The sequence below is a fragment of the Cucurbita moschata genome, unplaced genomic scaffold (assembly GCF_002738365.1).
Source record: "Cucurbita moschata cultivar Rifu unplaced genomic scaffold, Cmos_1.0 Cmo_Scf00036, whole genome shotgun sequence".
NCBI lineage: Eukaryota > Viridiplantae > Streptophyta > Magnoliopsida > Cucurbitales > Cucurbitaceae > Cucurbita > Cucurbita moschata.
The window spans coordinates 1,523,623-1,545,428 of NW_019268552.1; the positions used below are offsets into that span (position 1 = coordinate 1,523,623).

Sequence of the window (21,806 nt, forward strand, 5' to 3'; positions counted from 1 at the left end):
AATTTTTTTTTTTTTTTTTTTTTTTTTTCTTGAGCAATGATGACGCATGGTTAGAAATTGAAAAATCAGCATATGGAGTATTAGGTGAGTTTTACAGTATTAGCCTAAAAGCTTGCTGAAGTTACGCTATAAAACTGTGTGAAAACAGAAAGCAATAGACAAAAAAGGGAAATCCTACAAAACTAGAGTCCCTTAAATTTCAAATATTGAAGAACAAAAGCACAATAAGTTTTGAACTCACAAAAATTTGATGTTTTTGACATGATAACTGATACGCCAAAGATGGTTATTTCGGGTCCTTTCGTAGTAGAGAAATGTCTTCTCAATGCTGTAACGCACATACTGGCTATGGACCGATCGTGAACCGAACTTATCTAAGAGACAAATGATTAGTCACATTATGGTAAATGGGTAGAGATTAAGAATTTTTTGAATGCAGTTTAGGTCAAGGAGAAGCTGTTAGTTTTGATCCAAGATCAGGTTAATGCTAGAATGATGGTTGATGTTAGGATCTCTCACCTGTGTAGAATGTGGTCAAAGTTAGGGGCATGGGAAGGGATAAAGTTAGATTCTGTGGGATATGTATTCACTCAAGTCAAACCCTTGACTGAAATTTTGTGATAACTTTGGCTCATATTTCAAACAGCTATATCTTTCATTCTTTCTTAGATTAGCCCATAGCTTGAGATGGTGAAGTCATGGTTTTGTATGCATATTACAAACAGTTTTTATGATATTCAACTCATACATATAAATTATAATGCATATGCTTGAAAAAATAACCTTTATCGATGAAAATTTGTGTCATATTTCACGAGAAGAATGAAACATTTTTTTTATAAGGGGTGGGAACCTCCTCCTAATAAGCACGTTTTAAAAATATTGAAGGGAAGTTTGGAAGGAAAAGCACAGAGAAAACAATATCTGCTAGCGGTGGGCTTGGGTCATTACAAATGGTATCGAGCTAGACACTAGGTGATGTGCCAACGAGGAGGCTGAACCTGAAAGGGGTGGACACGAGGCGGTGTGCCAGCAAGGACGATGGGCCCCAAAGAGAGGTGGATTGTGAGATTCCACATCAGTTGGGGAGGAGAACGAAGCATTCTTTATAAGGGTGTGGAAACCTCCCACTAGCAAATGCGTTTTAAAATCCTTGAGGGAAAGTCCAGAAGGGAAGTCTAAAGAGGACAATATCTGCTAGTGGTGAGCTTGTGCTATTACAAATGATATCAAAGTCAAATACCTGGCGATGTGCCAGCGAGGAGGCTGAATTTCAAAGGAGGTAGACACGAGGCAGTGTGCCAGCAAAGACGCTAGCCCTGAAGGAGAGTGGATTGAGGAGATTCCACATCGATTGAGGAAAGGAACAAGTATCAGTGAGAACACTGGCCCCAAAGAGGGGTGGATTGTGAGATCTAACATCGGTTGGAGAGGAGAATGATGCATTTTTTTGTAAGTGTGGAAACCTCTCCTTAGTAGACGTGTTCAAAAAACATGAGATCGACAAATGAAAAGTTTCTCTAAATCATCCTAAGGAGAAGTGAAGTGAAGATGAGAGGATTTTTATATGTTGTACTTAAAAGCATAAGTGATGAAGCAAGCATTTTAGTATCAAATCGTTAATATAAACCCTTACACAAATGGTTAATTCAGTCTCCATCTTCGTTCTTCTGCTGCAAATATTTGCCACTATGACATCAACAACGTACAGAATTATGTAATTATAGTAACTTCAAGGGAAGCCAAATGCAGTGATTAGGATGCTAATACATTTTAAAGAAAAGGGATGAAACATTTCCTGCAGAAAATCATTTAGATTAGCTTTTGAATGGGGAGAGAAAAGGCTGTGAGGAAGAAGCTGGGCCCTCAAGTGAATGAGCAGTAAACAGTCGACACGCTGTGGCAGAAAAGTAGGGATGAGAGAATCTGGTGGCTGACTGGCTGCAATATCCAATGGAACAAACAAACACATTTATTTCTTTTGCAGTGTGAGAAGAGAGCCTAAGCATCAACATTTATTGTAACACTGAACAGTCTACTGAAGATTTCTGTAAGCCTAACACCTCTCTTTTGTCCTTTGTTTTGACTAACTCCTCACTTTCTTTTTGCTGTTCTCTTCTAGCACCTTCTTTGCTTTTCCCCTCTTTTTATTCCGTAAACCAATCTTTATTCCTTCATTTCAAGATGGTTGCCCATCTTGGCATTGTTCTTTACTCACGAACATTGGCTGTGGATCTCCTTAAAATAGAAGTTGATTCCTAGCTTCATTGAACTACTATTCAAATCAATCATAGATCCAATCCTTCACCCTCAAAACTCCCCTCTTCAGTTGAAGACTTGAATATTGCAGCAAGAAACTTCTTTTTGAAGGTGCCATTGATAGCCAAAAGCTGGCCCAATTCGCTTGTTAATGACACAAAGTCCCTTTTTAGAGGTTGATCATTCCTTTAGGCGAGCCAAGCAAATCTAGGCTCCATTTCGTCCTCCTTCGAGAACCATTTCTATGCAGCATTCATATAATAACTTAACAACATTCCAAGTAATTGAATTGTGTAATTATGACTAGGCTAATTTATCTCCATTTCAATGGAAACTAACCAAAAAATAAACAAACATGGACAGATTAATGTCACTCTGTAGACGACCCACTCCAACCATAATCACTGCTAATCATTTAGGCAAGCAGATAATAGCAAAAGAAAGAAGTGATCACTTATGAACTGCTTCGTGATAACCCTTAGTAGGGAAGAATTGTGATAAGGGGGAAACTCGAATTGATTGAATTTCATTGTGTTATTTCACAGAGCTCAGATTATATGCCTTGCCTCGGAAGAAGGGTAACGTTGAAAGACAACAATTGGTAGGGATTTCAACTAATGTGCGAAGATGAGCTGAATACATCCATTATGAATTGTTCAACGTCCGATTTTTGAATTTGATTCTAAGTTTGGGAGCAGCAGAAGCAGTACCTTCTGATGCCTCGGGCTTACTATTAACTCCTACGATTAATCTTGATCCACTAGGTTCGTTTGATTCTAGCTGCACGGGTGTTGACTTGGTTGGTGGTTCTTTCATACGAGGCATTGCAATTGGCAGTGGCTTCACCTCCTCATTCAATAGCTTTGCCATCTCTTTTTCTTTTTGTTTCTTCTCTTTCTTCAGTCGTTTGCGCTCGATGTATTCGGGATCATTGCGATGTTCTTTATGACTATCTCGTTTACGTTTCTTTTCTTTGTCTTTCTTCTTCTCCTTTTTTCCATGGCGAGAGTGCAAAGAGGCTAAGCCATGATCGTGCTGTGGTAAAGAAAGTGTCTGAAGACTTGCATACTTCTGTGCATCAGCATCAATGTTGTTATCTTGTATGATGCTCGATGATGAAGGATCTTCTGGCTGAAAATGTCCAAAAGCCCTACTGGAATCAGCAGTGCACTGGAACTCCTTCCCAAGATCGTCACCATAACTCGCAGGTTTTGCACTGCCAATGCTGGCTGTCATGTGAGATCCATGATCATGACAGGAGTTAACCTCCTCCAGAATATGGTTGCTGATACTTGTAGCCTCTGCAATATTTCTTTGAGGGGCATCAACGGAAACAGAACTACTAGGACCAACATCTGTTTCACGAGGTGCAGCATGAGATCTTTCAGTGGTTTGATTATCGGCATCTGCTCTACTTGTAGCCGCAGATGATCTGACTTTGATCTTAACAACCGGCAACTTCCTTTCATGACTGTTGGAAACAGAGGCTGCTTCTCTGGGAGCTTCTGCTATTGCCGTAGCTTGCTTGGGAACCTCTACAACTGCTGCTCCTTCCTTGGAAACCTCGGGAATTGCCAAGCTGTCGGGCCTCGGTTTGGGAGTATGAAGTGGTTCTGATGACAGGGTTACTGGAATACATGGCACAGGCGCTACTGCAGAGACTGATGATGGCTCTGGTGGATTGAATTCAGGAATGAGAGAAGTTAAAACCCTCTTTTGTTCACTGCAAGTTCCTGAGTCACCCATATGCAATGTTTTATATTCTCTGGGAACTCCATAAAGTGTTGGGGGCCTGAAAATGAAGTAAAAAGGGAGTTTATACGAGGCCATGCTTTATCATAAAAGGGCCACAATAAATCAATAAATAAAAGAACCGTAAACATCAGTGAGGTCAGACTAATAGATAACAAACATAGCAAAGCCGACTAATAGATAAAAGTCGATTATACAAGACCATGCTATACTCTCTAAGAACACCATGATGCTGCTCATATACCAAACCGACACAGAAACTAAAGACAACTTCAATTAAGTATAGATCATTTCTTCTTATTGCAGGAACATTATGGTCAAACTAATAGATAACAAACATTAGCAGAGCCGAAAAAATATGGTAGAAAAATAGAACGAAAATGTAAACAACAAATAGAACAGGAACGTGCCCTCTAATAGAGAATATTGTGGAAGACGATGACACTTATCCCTTAAAAGCTACTGTGAAGCAAAGCATGGATACATATGAGCAGCAGAATTGAAGAAGCAAAAGTTAAATCTACTTAACCCATCAACGATCATAAGCATTACCACTTAGCACGTTAAGCCCATTTGTCTTCTATTTGCATGAAAAGTGATTAGTTGCAAAAAAAAAAAAAACAAAACAAAACAAAACAAAACAAAACAAAAACAAAAAAACAAAAAAACAAAGCAAATAAATATTGAAGTACAAAACAGCAAAACATCCATTTAAGTATGTTGATAACAAATATGTATTCCCATCTCTACTCAATTCAGCACAAGCATTACCAAGAAAGAGGGTACCCACCTTCCTGCAAGGACTTGTAAAATACAGAACAAGTAGTGACGTAGACAAACATTGTTAAACGCCATGTGGCCTTCAAGTAGGAGGAGCAAAGCAACAAGAGTGTCATTATTGACTGAATCATTTGAATCAGATCTTCTCATTATCTGACATAAACGCATAACATGGACCCCGAGCTTCACTTGCCCTGCAAAATATGAGAACGTTTTTCTTAAACTTGGAGAAAACCTATTATAAGGAACAAAGAAATGGAATAGCCATGTGAAGGAACGAAAGATTAAATAAAACAAGAGATCAAAAGCATAGAAGACTAAGGCTAACTTGAATAGTTATATGAGGGGAGAAAACAGAAGGATAAATGATAGAATCAAACCTCGCAAGGATTTCTCTTCTTCTAAATATTTAATAAACAATAACAATACTGCATCAATTCCGTTGCAATGGTACTCAAGATCGAGAAGTGCTCGGGTAGCCTCAATTCGAACTTGCCACGTGGAATTAAAATTTCGAAAAGGTCTTATCAGTTCAATGATACGATCCTGTCGAAAAATTAAAATATAATATTATCACTCCCGAGGAGTAGAATATCATTACAAAGTGCACTTCTTAACTAATAATAAGAAGGCAAGAAAAAACTTACAAGAGAGAGAAGTCCAGATAGTTTCAGTGCAATCTGGGTCAAGGTCCGGATGCAGCTAATAGTCAAGATCCCATTATAGCTAGGCATCAGCCTGTCACATAATATTTAGAGATGCATAAGATCTAGTTTTTGCATAAACATAATCCATAGTCAAATATTAGTAGGTTAACCAACCTGTCAAATTGCAAAAGTCTATCAATCCTTTTAAGTAGCGATGCTAAAAAGAGAATGCTCTGAAATTTATCAAGAAAAAGAAAAGAAATTAGGTGTAGGTAGAGAAGGAAACACTGCCAATAAAAGCGGAGGTAAAATGACTTCAATAGGTTAATTGAGGCCTCATTGGAAACACTGGTAAAAGACAACACAGATGTACAGTAAATCCCATTACATAAAGGAAGATGAGGGTTCGAATGGGTATTGAAGAACAAATGTGTAATGAATCGAGTTTTGGAAGTGTAGCCATTTTTGCAGTTCAAAGAGAGGAGATTGCCTAGAAATGGTGGTGTCCATGTGTGTTGGCAAGGTTGTGGTAGTGGCTGAAGAAGATGAGAGATTCCCTCTTAAATTGAGAAATTGAGAAATTGTAAAACTACTTCTGGTGGGAGGTTGAAGAAGATAAGAATTTAGGAAACAAACTTCATTTTCTAAAACAGAAAGAAAATTGCTATCAAATGGAACTATGATGGAAACCAGCCATTAGATTCATGAAGTGGGCAAAATATTTACAATATAGCGAGGGGTGCAGTCACATGAAACAACCCAAGAATAAATATAAACAATAACAAATTAGGATATCAGAAATTAAGTTTTACAACTTAACATAGCAAGAAACTACTAAATGATACAAGCAGAGAAGATATATTCCAACCTGTTGCCCAAATTCAAGTTCACCAACTGACTGGACTAGTGCAGCCAACCAGAAAACATCAGAGTAAGGATTCCCGTTGTTGTCGTTGTACTACCAAAAGAAGCGAAGGAATCGGTATTTAGAGAATGAATCACGAGAACAAAATTTTAAAAGAATAAAGGAGCACAGAAATAACATAATATTATAAAAAATAAAGTTACAAATTTTATAATACCCCAACTACAAGCAGAGGACAACATAAAACAGTGGGTCTCTATTTTTCTGTTTTCTTTCAGTCTGTTTTATGTCGTTCACCAAGGTTAAAGACATATCGGTAGTAGTTACCCTTAAGAAACAAAGGCAGGTCTGTAACCGTTAAAATAGGGGATCCCTAGGTTGCAAGAGGTATTATTCAGTTTTATCCAAAAGCTTTGCTCCAAGAATAGACTTCAAGAAATTTAGTTTTACACTACTATTGAAATTTCGAAGTACTAGAGAATTTTGTGATGCAGCGTGGTTTTTTTCCTCAATTCCTCAAAGCCATTTGAATATTCCCCCCGCCACCTACTAAAATCATCATAAGGAAAATGAAAGCCAAAGAAACTGTTGCCAACTTCTAAATAATGCAAAAACGATGTAAGCGGGTGCAGAAACTAATCTATAACAATGACCAAAATTAGTTCTATATATAATAGTTTTTCAGCTGCCAAAGCAACTGTTGCCTACGGTTTACATTGCACATAGATAACAGTTGAACCTCAAATCTAGACAGTTTGGCAAAAACGGGATAGTTAGAAAATGAAAGCCTGTTTATCGTTCTCACATGCACTATTGGGCAACTGTCAAGTTCAAAGAATAGCATCACCATATACACGAAAATGCAAGTACGTTCAAACCTAAATACTGCCATGCAACCCCTTGTAAACAAACAGGGAGCCTTAAAGAGCATTAAACAAACAAGCAGGGTGAAAATCAAGATTTTTTTTGGTGTCCCGCTCATGAACACAAGCAGAAAGAACACTACCTTCAAAAGTTGCAAAACAAACTCAACAGCTTCTCTAGGGCTTTTTTGGTCGGTAGCCCTGACCATAGCAACAGCATGAGGAATGGCCTATGAAAACCCCCAGAGAAGAGAGCCACACATGTGCACACAAGGAGAAATACAGCAACTTGGCATTAGAGTGACAACCAAATAAAGTAAACAAAAAATAAAGGTGTACAGAAATTGTTAAAAGTTCCGATTCAGTGATCACCCAACAACCCTTGATTTGCAATATCTAGACGAGATTGAAGGAGGATTCATTCAATATAAAGATGCACCATGGTACTCACAAGTCACATTTAACAGACAATTTTCATTTCTAAGTATGCAGTGATTATATCAAGGGGGGCTGTCTTGTAATGTCATTAAGGGTACAAAACAGTATACAAAATATTCTGAAATCGTCAATGACCACACCACGGACAAACGAAGAAGTCCATTTAAACCATTGGAGGCATATTCTGAAAATGCTCATAAAATAAGCCACTCCTTAATTTATGCATTGTTTGTATGTAGATCTGCATAAAAGTCAATTCAAACACTATATAGAAGACAATAAGATTGTAGGGACAGCAGACTGTAGAAAATACTCAACGATGTCATCTTTTAAATGGCCTGGAAGGAAGATAACAACAAAGCTTGTAAGATTAAATGGACTCGGGAGTATCTGATTTAATTTGCATTATGTATCCTCATTTTAATGATTTTTATAGTATCGGTATCAGGTTGTTTTGCATGAGTGTTATCTGAATAGCTGATGCCCACATGAGATATCCAGAAAGGGTATATAACAAATTGGGACAATTTTATGTCTTCATATGATTTATACCAGAAACATTTCAAAACTGTGGAAACCAAATAGGCCGTTCCACAACTCATTACAAATCCTACCTCATTGCATTACCTCAAGAACAAAATACTCGGGAAAATCACGAAATTCATTTGGCCTGTTAAGAATATCAGAACAAGCAAGAGTCATAACAGGCGAACCAAGAGTAAACTCACTGAAAAAGAAATTTTTTTGGATCTTACTTGGGGAGTCCAGTATCTGCATCGAATCTCTGACTTTTAAAAAATTTAATCAAATTAAGCAAACCAGCCCAATCAGTATCCTACAGAAGACAAATTCAACCAAAAGAATGAGGAATCTGCGTCAGGTTAAGTGACAAATTTAAAGATCCTGAATGTTTACGTTCAACTGGGTTGGAAAAATGAGGAACTACCATTTAACCTTCCAACATTGCATAGTCAATAAATAACTTTAAAAAATTGTTGTAAGACCATTTTGGATAAAGAAATTAGGTTCCCGTTAGGTGTTCAGAGTCTGAAATAAAATAATTGCTATTATACCTCTGAGGCCGTTTTGGCCATTGCTAATGCTGCTTCAATTCTTACTCTCCAGAAGGCCTTCAAACCAAAGTTCAGCTACTCACAATCCATTGTAAGTTTAAGATAACAAATTACTGTATCTCAAAAAGATTTATAACCTTGGGGTCTCTGAGGAAATTATTAAGAGCATTAACAACAGAAAAAGATGGTTGAGGCAACATCTCTAATGTCGCGATTGCTTGTGCTTGGGCAATGACATCCTTGTCTTTCTCTAATTGATTAATCTGATAATGAAAGACAAACTGGAGTAAATATTTTACACAAAAATACTTATAAACAATAAAAAGACAAAAGTAGCATGCTGAATAGCTGGGACTCTTCTATTACGAAAGGGGAACTCTTAGCATAATGTTGTCAGCAGAAAATAAGGGAGAGACTAGATGCAGTAGTCGCTGTTCTCATGCTAACTCTTATTCGTCTTGGGATAGTTTTTCCCTCTCTTTTGTATAATTTCATCATATAATATGTGCGAGAAGGTTTTTCATCAGAAAAATAAAATAAAATAAATAGCTTTAGGAGTCCATCAAAGGCTAATGTTTTTGTAGGAAGCCATTTCTGATGAGGTGACTTTTTTTACATCAAAATTTAGTAAGATATATGAAAAATTAACAGTCGGATATCATGCAAGGAAACAGTTTCACGAGATGCTTATACAGTGAGTTCTGATCATGTGGGTTCTGATCGGGTGAGTTGTCTAGAAGGGCATGGAAGGATATCAAATTTAGGGAAAATACTCGAAGAAGATAATTATTTTTTCATTAGTGCAGCATTGATTTTTTCCCTTATTGCTAATACCTAATTTAATGTTAGTCATCGAAGGAACAACACTTACTCTATATAACTTGTTGCCTTTGTATAATTCTCAATGTGAATTACACATCAATAAGCATTGGTAAAGGTCCAATACATCATGACAAGACCGGACCATGTGGAAATAGATCGTCCACCAAAGAAAAAAATTGAAGGAAATCCCTAATCACTCACCACATGAACTACTCTGATAACAAGTTAAATCACTTTTAAACTCAAAAAAGCTTAAGCGGATAAAATTGGTCTCGTACATATATAATCAACACACACATGCATACAAACGAGTGTGCAAATTGTAAATATTTTTACCAAGGCAACTTTGCACTTCTAAGAACTACTTCTACAATTTTGAAAATCAAGTTGAATTAAATCAACGTTCAGAAGGGATGTTGAATCACAATATTTCATTCCTCTTGAGACAGCCCACTAAGTATTCTTTAAAAAATTATTGATCTCTCGGATTTCCCCTCCTACCTAGGCCTTTCTCCCTCTCTCCCTGACAATATCATTTTTGACACCTCCCTCTCTCCCTACAACAAAGCTCAGTTTTCTTGTAAGTATTGTATCGTTAATTTAGGCTTCTAGCTTCTCCTCCCTAACCAATTCTCCCTTCTCCCCCTGTATCAAAGCCCACTTTTGAAATATTAGTTTTAGCTTCACCTTTTTCAGGTTTATAGCCAATTAAAGATGAGAAGATAAATACAAGCCATCTGCTGACAATGAAATTCCTAGTGCTCGTTCATACAAAACCCTGCAAAACCAACTCAAAAGACCTAAAATGAAATACAGGCAAACATGTAGCCTGCAAATGAAAATATTGTGACGAATAAAATTAACTTACCCACATCTGAACAGGCTGATGAAACTGAATTTCAGCAAGGTATTCCATCTCGGGGTCCGCTCGCAACCATAACAAAGGAGATTCCACACTGTCAAGAGAAACAATTTAGTGCATTCAAGCAAATGATACGCAGATTGTCTTATCAGGGATAAAATCTAATGATGAGGGAATTATAAACCTAGAGCGGACATCAAGCGCAGGTATATCAGCATTGTCATCAGAACCATCAGGTTTTGACCCCTTTTTAGTTTTCTGGAGGCGTCTAGCAGCAAGTTTGGAGTGGCATTGTATTTCTAGTAGCTGCCACGACTCACCAGTCATTGGGAGAACTGGATGATCAAACACGCCATCAAGTTCATAAATCCTGATACTCATCATGCCAGGCCATCCAGTATCACTGTCCCGATTCTCTAAAATTGTGGCTGGTGTTACTGTGCATTCCCGCGACACTGCCATTTCAACCATATTTTTCCGTTTGTTGTAGGAAAATCCCATCCTGATATCATGCACAAACCAGGGTAAGCAAAATAAGCAGACACATAACAGCATAGATAATGGTATAATGGTTACCTCAGCAGTGGACAACCACATGATTCAACCCACCGAGGAATGAACTCTTTAAGAAATGGCCGCTCAAGGTTTCCAATCTTATTGGCCAAGTGACGAAACTGCATCTCAAAAAGATAGAACATGTTGACGTTAGACGACAAGTCATTCAGCATGTCCATGAACCCATTTTTTCTTATTTTTATTAAATTATTAAAAATTATTAATAATATAATTTTAGACCGATTTCTTGCTTGTTTGTTTTTTCAGAATCATTAATATTAAAAATATTTCAAAGGACTCCTATTAGTAGCTCATTAAAACATCCCAATTGTTCACACACACACACACCAAGCGTTCATAAAATCCAGCAGATAAAAGTAGATAGCAAACTCCAAGAGGCAGCTTAAGTTAGCCACATCTAATCTCTCCACCACTTCAAACATTTGTCTTCAAATATCTTCTGGTTTCTTTCCCACCATATTTCTCATATGATTGCTTTCACCATGTTCACCCATATCCACTTCTCCTTGCTTTTGGATATGATACCACATCGAAGTTGATGTATCCCATACTTAGCATGATTACCCTTCAAAGAGAGATTGAAATTCTGAAAAAGGAATAGCCAGCAATTCTGAGCCAATTGGTGGTTGTAGGGCAACTATAGACAATCTTTTATAAAGTTTCTCAGTGTAATCAATTCACCATTTTCTCAAGTCTATATTAAGATAACAACCTTTATTCAGCTTTTGGGCTTCCGGACTCCAACATACGTTCAACCAAAGCTTTTACCTTAGAATGAGAGGGGAAATTGCCTGAACACCATACCAACATCTTAACCCATATTTGCAAAAGCAAAACAAACACTCCTGCATTCCCATTTCAGGCATAAAAAGTACCAGGTGGCCTGCAACACCATTGTACCCCAAATTTTCTGAATTCTTTTGGATGCGTCAGTCCCCTTCCCTCCCACAGCTCCCTCAAGGACCAAAGACCAGATAATGACCTCACTTACAGAGAACTCTTCATTCCCAGATAGCCAGAAACATTCCTATGATAATCGGAGTTCTGTCTATTCCTTGACACAAAGACTAAGAACTCCAGTTAGAGTTAGACAGATCTCTTCAATTTCATTATTCAGTAAGTTTCTTCTCATCATTAACAATCTAGTGAATGCACTAGACCCCAAAAATATTTAAGCAATCATTCCCTTATTAATCACTACGCTGAGAATTCTTTGACACAAATAGCCAAGAGGTGCCTCCGTTATCTTGATGAAATCCAATCAATAAATATGTATTTCGTGCAATATCCTTGGGGAAACATTTTCGATTGCATATATACCTATATATGAATTAACTTTGCCCATAATTCTCCTAATCCATTCAGGAGCCTCCGAAGCCATTTTGACAACAACTTATTAATCTCCTTTGACCTCCTATCCCCAAGAGGGAGTTTGAGTTAACCACTCCTCTCATTATATATTCCGTAACCATTTTCCCTTAACGAGTTTTCAACTGACAACAAATGTAAAACACATTATCCTGAAATCAAAATATCGACTAATGTCAAATATTATTCGCTTGTTTTTATTAGCAGACAACAGTTTCTTGAAACAATTAAAAATAAATAAAAATAAAAAAATCAGTATTCTAACACATTCACTGCATTGAACAAATAGCTAAATGGATGATGCAGAACAAAAGGGCCTCATAAAGAATCGTCATAGAAGAAAGCAAATACCTCTTTTGTGCTAAGTGATTGTGATGTAGAGGTTGTATCCTTAGCACGAGAAACAATATTTTGCAGAATCTGGCACGACAGAATAGAACAGAAATCAACATATCGATCAAGTAAGAAACTTCTCTTCTATAGATAGGTCTTTCCAACACAATGTGTGCCCAAACATACAAGGAAAACTAATTGAGAAACTTAAGCCACATAACATCAGTATGCACTACAACCCAACAAGAAGTAAGAACAGAGTTCCACGTGACTGGAGAAAGTTAAATGGTCAGATAGTGGGGAAGAAACCATTAAAATGTACCAAGTGGCACTTGGATTGGTTAAAGCTAGGGGCTGGCTTTTAACCAAAGGCCCTGAGTTAAAACCCCCAAGGGAAAATAATATTTTAGTTTTCTGATATTGGGGCACGTAAGAACCTCCCTGTGTATTAATGGGGTAGACCATGCCAACAAATGTTAAGTAAAAAATAGAAAAGAAAAGATTTCTATTCTATCCAGCCGAAAGAAGTTGAAATGCAACCAATGGCACAACCTATAATCACCTTTACATCCTTGTACTTAATATCCTCATAATTTTCATGAACCACAACCATTACCTTGCGGAAAGACTCAGGCCCCATCTGCTTCTCCAACATTTGAAGGATTGCCACCTTTTTTAAAATAAAAAGAAATCATTAGAAAGTTGAATGAGAAGTAAAAGCCTAAATAAACAAAGTGAACTTACAGACTTCCATGATCTTATTTTTCCATATATACCAATGCGTTGGATCCCATACAAATCTTTACAAGCAGAAGAGGAACTCAAGGTGGTTATACCACTATCATCTGCTCTACAAACAGCACAATTTGCCTGCATAACATCATAACAGACGTTTTTTCAATGTTAACTAATATATGAAATATGAAATATTTTTTTAAAAATAAGAAACTCGTTGGTAGGATTTAACCAGAGGACTAATTGCAATTACATCAGTGATAGGATTAACACATTAAATGGAGACCAAGGACATGGTTTTAATTGCTAAATAGGCAGGGGACAGAGATAAAAAGTGCAAATATCCCTCACTTTATTCTTGGCGACACCAGAAATAGTAAAAAACTTCTTTGAATGACCAACAGAGAGAAAAGTGACTCCAAGCCCTCAAGTAGAAAGAAGGAAAGGAAAGATGAAAAAACTTCATACACAATAAGTGCAAGCAACCAAGAACATGGTGAAGCAAACCTTGTACCGCTGGTAGCGTGCCTCATTATTTCCTAAGTTCTTCTTGATGAATAAATCAGTCAAAAAACCAGCAAGACCATCCAACAACCACTCTAGCAACAAGAATCACACGTCTGATCAAAAAAGGATTAATGAAGATGGAAGTGAAACAAAGAACATAAAATAAGCATTTACCGTCATTTGGGGCTTCAGGCGTAATATAAATACCAAACCACTGCCTTGCAAGAGCATAAGCAAGTTTAATCCTTGTATCTATGGTCTGTGAAAAGAACATTGATCAAAACACAATAAGCATACGAGTTTTAAACATTCAAGTCATTTTTGTCATTTCACTCGATATATATCTGTATGTGAGTGAATACTATAAAGAAAATCCAAACTATTAACGCACTCACTGAGGAGCCAGACACCTTCCCAACAAAATTTGGTAGTTACTTAGACAGACTCAAACCAGGCAAAATGAGAGAAAGAGATAAGAGATTAGTTCTTCACTTCCCCTTTTTTAATTTCAGAGATTGTTTGGACCAACTTGTACGCATCCCAACTAATCTCTTAGGATAGTCACCTAACCTTCTAATATTTGGCTGTCAAAAGAAATTCATAGAATTTTAATCCAAGTTAGGTAGCCACCATAGTTTGAACTCATCTAAGTCCTTTCACTCTTTCCCTGTCCCTAATAATCACTAGATTAACCCATGGTGGTTGCTTTGGTACTTCATAGATTATGGATATTTGCAAGCACTAGGGTATTGCAAGCATGGGGCACCATACCCATGCATTTCCCACATCAATACACAATGAAAATTACATGATTCTAGCATATATACATATAAATATACAAAACTGAAGGTTCATCTACAACAGATATAAACTTCAAAACCAATGAATTGTTGAAACCATGCTATACAGGCCCTATGAATAAACAAACCTGATCAATGATTTTCTCGTCAAACAAAAAATGAGAACTAAATATACACATGGAAACTCCCAAACATGCTGATGATACTGCAATCTCTGGCTCTATGAAGATTTGTTTGTATGACCCAAATGGGAAGTCCACGGAGAGGTAATCCTTATAGCAGCTACGGGAAGTAAATTCCAAAGTAAGAAATAATGTACAAACATAGAATTTGTGCTTCGTAATCATAACCGCAGCATTCAAAAAATTGAAAAACAAACCTGAATGCACTATGAAAAAACTCCACTGTATGCTTGAGCTTTAAAGAATTAACTGGCGAGCACATGTGTGATATAAATCCATTTTGGTGATCAGCAAGGATTTCAAATGGTCCAACGGCAAGTGATATCCAATGTGCATTGACGGGGATGTCTACACGATAAACATAAGTTTTGCAGGGAGGATTCTCCTTGCTCAAGACCTGAAAGGAATGGTGATACATGACAAGTCAATACATCCAAAATGCTTGATGCCAATTTGATATGTAGAGTGCAACATGATTTATATACATTTAAAAATCAGCTGCGCTCAGATTATGAATGCAAATAAGAAACAAGATTGCACAGCCAGATTAGAGGACATCTTGCAGGAAGAAGTAATATTGTACATTTAACCAAGCTTTGAACTTCAAGATTCTATTACAGGGGATGATCGCCATACTGATAAGTCTCTTAAGATAAGCAAAAAGCAATCCAGAGGAAGAAAATAAAAAACCAGATCTCCCATGGCTATACATGCCAATAAATCCACATGCACAAGTGCGGCTCGTCTTAATGTTAGTTACATTGACAGCTTCACTGGATAAAATAAACGGATGTGCATGCCCAATCCGAGCATAGCGTAGTGAATAAGTCACATGTTACCATCGCAAAATCAATAGTTTGATTACCTACCCCACCACAAAACAAATATGCATGCAGCCCATCTTAATGTTAATTACATAGACTACTTCTCTGGATACATTTCTTATAATCAAGCCGTGCAAAATATCTCCTCAAATCTCGAGATTAGTCACAATGAGATTTTTTTTCCTTTTTAATTAAAGGCCAAGCTTTCATCGAGATAAAATGAAAGAATACACGCTGATACAGAAAAGAAACACTCCAAGGGGAACCCAACTATTTAAGAAGGGGCTCTAGTTAAGCAAGATAAGACATAAAGAATAATTACAAAAAAAAAAAAAAAAACTTCACACACGAAGACCCAAAAAACCAAACCTCCCTGCCTTTTAACCCCTCTGAAAATCCTGTCAAGGTTGGTAGATGAAGAACATTTGATAATTTAACAACTAATTATACATTTTCCATCAGTTCAGATGGATAAATGCAAGCCACATAAGGAAGCACAGGACATGTGTCTGTCCTACCCCTCCCCAATTCTGAAACAAAAACCCTAAACAAACATCTTGGACCCACCTTAGTAGTGGCATAATGGTATTTAATAGGGGTGAAGTAGTTATAAGTAAAGGGAGTTTGGGAAATGACGTATAGGAGATTTTGGAAGAGTAACTTGGGATAATCATCTGAATAGAAAATAATATTTTAACAACAAAAGTTGTGGGTGTAGTCCCCAGACCATTTAAAAGCATGGAACATAGTTTCAATTCTTTTGTGGTGGTTAGATAAACTTCTACATAAATGGGATCCTCCCTAAAAGTGTGGATATATTAATATAAATTCAAAATTCATAGTTCAGTGTTAACTTACAGTCTTTCATTAATAAAATAAGGTGGCATAACATGGTTTTGCCTTGACCCAGACAGGACAAATAATATCATAACTAATTATATTCTCGTATAATATGGGAAGGAAATAAGTTCTGAAGCAGCATATAAGATAATTATATTAAGGTAAATTTCAAAATTTCATAAAATTAACTGCGCTCAAACAGAATATTGCTCCAGGTGGATCCTTTTACTCAGCCTTCAGTTCACATGGAGAAAGGGTAGTTTCGATCCCAGAGATGAGTGCGGTGAGCGTGGATTGAACACGCGACCTTCAGATCTTCAATCTGATACTCTCCCAACTGAGCTATCCCCGCAAATAGGCACCTACCAGGATCGAGTCCCAATTGTGTTGGTGGTACAGTGGCACTCAATAAAGAGGCCAATCTGGAAGTGTGAGATCCCACATCGATTGGAGAGGGAAGTGACATCGATTAAAGAGGAGAACGAGTGCTAGCAAAGACGCTAGGCTCCAAAAGGGAGTGGATTGTGAGATCCCACATCGGTTGGAGAGGAGAACGAAACATTTTTTATAAGGGTGTGGAAATCTCTTTCTAGCAGACGCGTTTTAAAACCTTGAGGGGAAGCCCGAAAGGGAAAGCCCAAAGAGGACAATATCTACTAGCGATAGGCTTGGTCTATTACAAATGGTATCAGAGCCAAACATCGGGAGATGTGCTAGCGAAAACGATGGGCCCCAAAGGGGGGTGGACACCAGGCGTTGTGCCAGCAAGAATGCTGGGCCCCGAAGGGGGTGGACACTGAGCGGTGTGCCAGCGAGGACATTGGCTGCCAAAGGGGGTGGATTGTGAGATCCCACATCGGTTGGAAAGAGGAACAACACCGATTAGAGAGGGGAACGAGTGCCAGCGAGGACACTGGGCCCCTAAGGAGGGTGGATTGTGAGAGCCCACATCGGTTGGAGAGGAGAATGAAGTATTGTTTATAAGGGTGTGGGAAACTCTACCTAGCAGACCCGTTTTTAAAAACCTTGAGGGAAAGTCCAAATAGGACAATATATGCTAGCGGTGGGCTTGGGCTGTTACAAGAAGGTCTTTAATTCAAACACGCACTAAAAATCCTACGTTGGAACACATCAATAAAGTTTATCAGCCCAACCCACCCTCTCTTCCAAAGAGGCCTCTACGAAGGATTTCCATCAATCATCCTTCGAGGGGATGCTGCTCTCCTTCAAGCCAAATTTGCATGTAACTCCATGAAGAGAGAATCAACAAAGAGATCAACACTCAAGATCATTTATGATACACAGTTCTCCATTCCATTGAATTTCATCAAACTACTAAATGTTCCAAGTTTTCATAAATATACTGACTACTGGGCTACTGATTCTGTTAAAATTCAGCAAGGAGTAAATGAACATTTAAAATCAGGTATTGATAAGGTTAAAGATTACTGAAACCAACAAACTTAGATGGTGTAAGCAATTCGAGATTTCATAACTTCGTTGTTCTTTATCTAGGGAATGAGAGAATAGCTACAGAAGATCAATACGATAAACTTCAATGAAAAGGACCGTGCCTTATTAGATAGTCCAGAAATTTTGGCCCAACTCTTACTGAGTTGAGCTGCCAGCAGGCTTGGATAGCTATCCCGTTTTTAATATGTCCAATCTCCAAAAATATTATCCTCCAAGTGAACTTTAATTGGTAGCTTACAAATCAAGGCAAGCTTTTTTGAAGGGGAGGGGAATAAATGCCATAAACTTGCACTCCTCCACAAGTTGGTAGTTCCTTTGTTGTTTCCCAACTTTCTTATCCTTTACTAATTTTCTCCCACTAATTACTGTTGTTTGAGGTAGGTAGTAACTTGTTCAGTCAGCAATGTTGGATTTTGTATATTACCAGCTATAAGCCCCAATGAAAGACCTCCACTGCACTTGGTTGGGACTGATAAATAGAATCCTCAGTTGAATTTGATTTTCAGAATCCAAATGACTCTTTCTCACATTACAAAACGTCAAAACCTAAATTTAAGCTATTGATTTTCAGTAAATACATAGATAAACTCCATTGTTTTAAAAGCTATTACAAGGTGGAAAGAGCACTCCTTGACATCTATCATTTCCTGAGAAGCTACTACATGAAAGCACACCCATTTAAACTTATAATTTAGCTAAATAAAGTAGACTATTGAAAAATTGATCTTATCAGCACAAGTTCATTCAATATATTGTTAATTGAAGAAATGAAGACCAGTGGCTAAGTTAGAACTTCAAAAGAGTACTAGTAATGAAATTTTATTGGTGTGGGATGAATGATTGGTTATAATGCACTAGACAAAGAACAGAATGAAGCAGAAGTCAATTATCTTTATTGATGAACGTTCAATAGTTGTCCAGCTACCTTGAAATATACAAGAAGAAAATAAAATATGGTACACATTACTCAAAAAAATTAATTTCTATCACAGAAATGATAAATAAGCATCTCATTTCAGAGTATCTCTCACCTGGTACAACAGAATTCCATTACTGACAGCCACAAGATTTTGAGAGACAGTAAACTCGAGGTCATACCTGAACATGGGATAGCATAGGATCATAAATGGATTGTGAAAAGCTACAATTGTCACAAGATAACACATTTAGATAATGGTATCCTTACTTGCATCGTTGTAGGCCATCATCCATACAAGGGAACCAGCACCTTGCACGCCTTATTTGGTTGTCCGTGTGAGCAATATGATCATTGAAGTGAATACCTACATCTGATTTCTCTACCCAGTAATCAATACGAACCAGCCTTATATTCTGCGTCAAATATGAACCTTTATGAGAAGCCACAAAAGAAATAAATAACCTCAACAAAAAAACACAAACAACATGTAAGATTCCATAAACAAGACCTATGATAGAGCTCCAGTACCTTTATAAACATCATTAAGATAACCTTTTTCCTTGGTTCTCATAAAAGTATGTAGACTTACGTTAATTATAACTGCCTAACTTGGTTAGTGATATGCACACGGCCCTCGGGTGAAAAGAACGACTTGTTCACAACTTGAAACTAATCTACTTATTCACGTACAATTTTCTTTACCTTAACCTCAAATGTCCCAATCTCCGTAGTTTGAACTAAGCAAGAATTATTCTGGGTTTTTTCTACTCGTAGGAAAAATGGATGATTAAACAAAGATAACTTCTTCATTTACAAATCCATCACCTACTAAACGGAAGATTAGTTCTTCTCATTACATATGTATGCTTCAATATACTTACCAGGCATTTAGCAAGCGATAGGAACTGAATGACTAATAAATTTAGCGATCAGACCACAAAGAGAGGAGAGCAGAGTATCATGTATAATACACTTCATAACAATAATTTTTGCATGTCATAATACATGGAGTAACCAATAAATGGATTGAAGACCAAACTGGGGAACCACATTCAGCATCCACGTGAATATTCTCCATCATAAAAAAGACTGACATCATAACAATAACTAACAGCTACAACCTGCTTGTCCTCGACTGCTGGTTGCACTCCATTCTCCAGAAATGGCTGGTCTTGCTTCTCACTTCCATTCTTGAAAGCCTTGCAGCAGTTTATCAACAAATTAGGAACCAGTTCTTTCTCGATTGAAGATAAATAAATCGACCCCGCAGCATCTGCAGCAGAGCTAGGCGACGACACTGCTTTAAAACTCTTCTCACTTTCCACATGTTGAGTCCGCGGATAATACTCGAATTCAGTAGGGTCGCCATCCACTGAAACACTCACAATCCCAAGGTTCTCCGCGTGCAACCCAACTATGCCAATATCAGGAACCGCGATTTCCAACTCGGTGAACCTAAAGTCCAGCAACAGGAATGGTGAGTATCGATGGTCAAGATTAAGCAAAGGAAAAAGCCAATTACAACCTCACACGCAAAGGAAAAAAATTGTGAAGCATAATATACAAGTAAAAGTTAAACAAAACCACGATTCCACAAAGAAAGAACGCAAATGGGAAGATGAAAGGAAGGAGTAGCGATGACAATTGAAGGAGGTAGAGCTAAGACAAACCCATAAACGCGACGCTTGTCAATGTCGATGGAGAGACAAAGCTTCTGGTGACGAACTACAGCTCCGGAGTTGTCAGGTGGCTTCGCGTCGTCGGTGTTCTTGGGCTTGCGAGGCTTGGCCATAGCAAGCACATAGCCTGGGAACTGGGAAGGGGATTGGGAAACAAAAACACACGATCCAAATCCGAAAGCGCACGCGAGGAATTTATACTATCGATTTCGACCAGCTCTTTTATATCAAATGGGTTTCGCTTAGCAACTCTGTGCCCTATTTTAGCTGTTCTACTCTTTCTAATCCAACCGTTCACTCCTCGACTGATTTAATCCAACGATATCCGTTGATTGGAAGCTATGAAGACCGATTAATTGTATGTTCTGTCTAGTTATATATATAATTAATTAATTGATTATCTTAACAAATTATGCAAATGGGCCGAAAAAGAATAATAACAAAATTATACATACCAAATATCTGTCCAACCCAACCCAACCGGGTGATATTATAGCATTGAGCCCATTATAGTATGGGCCGAGTGAAGCCTTTGCGGCCCAATTCATCCATGCACATTGCATGCCAATTTTGAATGAATTAGATTGATGTTACAATACCATAGCGGGAGATTCCTAATTTCACTTTTATTATTTATTTTTATTTTGAAAATTTGTGTTTTAATTATTTTTTCGGAAAAATCAATATTCTTTTGATCGAGAATATGAGTATAAATTTTTGAAATATATTGACTCAATAAAAATTAAACTCAAAACTTTGAAATATAAACTAAATTGAATGATAGGTAAAATAAACCCTAAATTAACATTTTAGAATATAAAAACTAAATGGAAATTAAAATTTGACGGGCGTCATGAAGTTGGACGACATGATATCTTGACATCATCATGAGATCGTCACCTAAGATCAAAGGTGCCCGAGAAGGTTCGAGATCTATGATCGACCGTTCAATTACGATAGACTAAGACAATTCATCTACATCCATTTACAACTTGCTCCATTGACACAACTTTTTTCATGTGGAAATGTCAGCATCTTTCTTCGATGCATTTCATGCTTCTTCTTCTTTTTGGTTTTGTCCTTTTTGTGTTTTTTTATGGCAATTTTGTTTGACTTTGTTGGAAAATAACAGCCCATGTAATCGTGTTTTTTTTTTTTTTTTTTTTTTTTTTTTTTTTTTTTTTTTTTTTTTTTTTTTTTTTTTTTTTT

The 21,806-nt window shown here is 37.3% G+C and overlaps 1 protein-coding gene and 1 non-coding gene across 2 annotated transcripts; both read right to left on the minus strand.

Moving 5' to 3' along the window:
* Positions 1 to 2,751: 2,751 nt before the first annotated feature.
* Positions 2,752 to 20,710, minus strand: LOC111431475 (transcription initiation factor TFIID subunit 2). The gene is made up of 25 exons (XM_023068122.1): positions 20,589 to 20,710; positions 20,040 to 20,373; positions 19,186 to 19,331; positions 19,031 to 19,097; positions 15,060 to 15,259; positions 14,809 to 14,962; positions 14,055 to 14,139; positions 13,881 to 13,972; positions 13,383 to 13,508; positions 13,255 to 13,308; positions 12,657 to 12,725; positions 10,938 to 11,035; positions 10,546 to 10,863; positions 10,368 to 10,455; positions 8,815 to 8,940; positions 8,678 to 8,734; positions 8,360 to 8,439; positions 8,232 to 8,274; positions 7,310 to 7,396; positions 6,307 to 6,396; positions 5,613 to 5,671; positions 5,439 to 5,529; positions 5,172 to 5,337; positions 4,802 to 4,985; positions 2,752 to 4,051 (listed from the first exon to the last, which is right to left on the minus strand). The coding sequence occupies exons 1-25, from the start codon at positions 20,708 to 20,710 to the stop codon at positions 2,905 to 2,907; spliced, it is 4,083 nt and encodes a 1,360-aa protein (XP_022923890.1). The 3' UTR covers positions 2,752 to 2,904.
* On the minus strand, positions 16,806 to 16,878 carry TRNAF-GAA. The gene has a single exon. It is a non-coding gene; the product is annotated as a tRNA-Phe (tRNA).
* Positions 20,711 to 21,806: the final 1,096 nt, after the last annotated feature.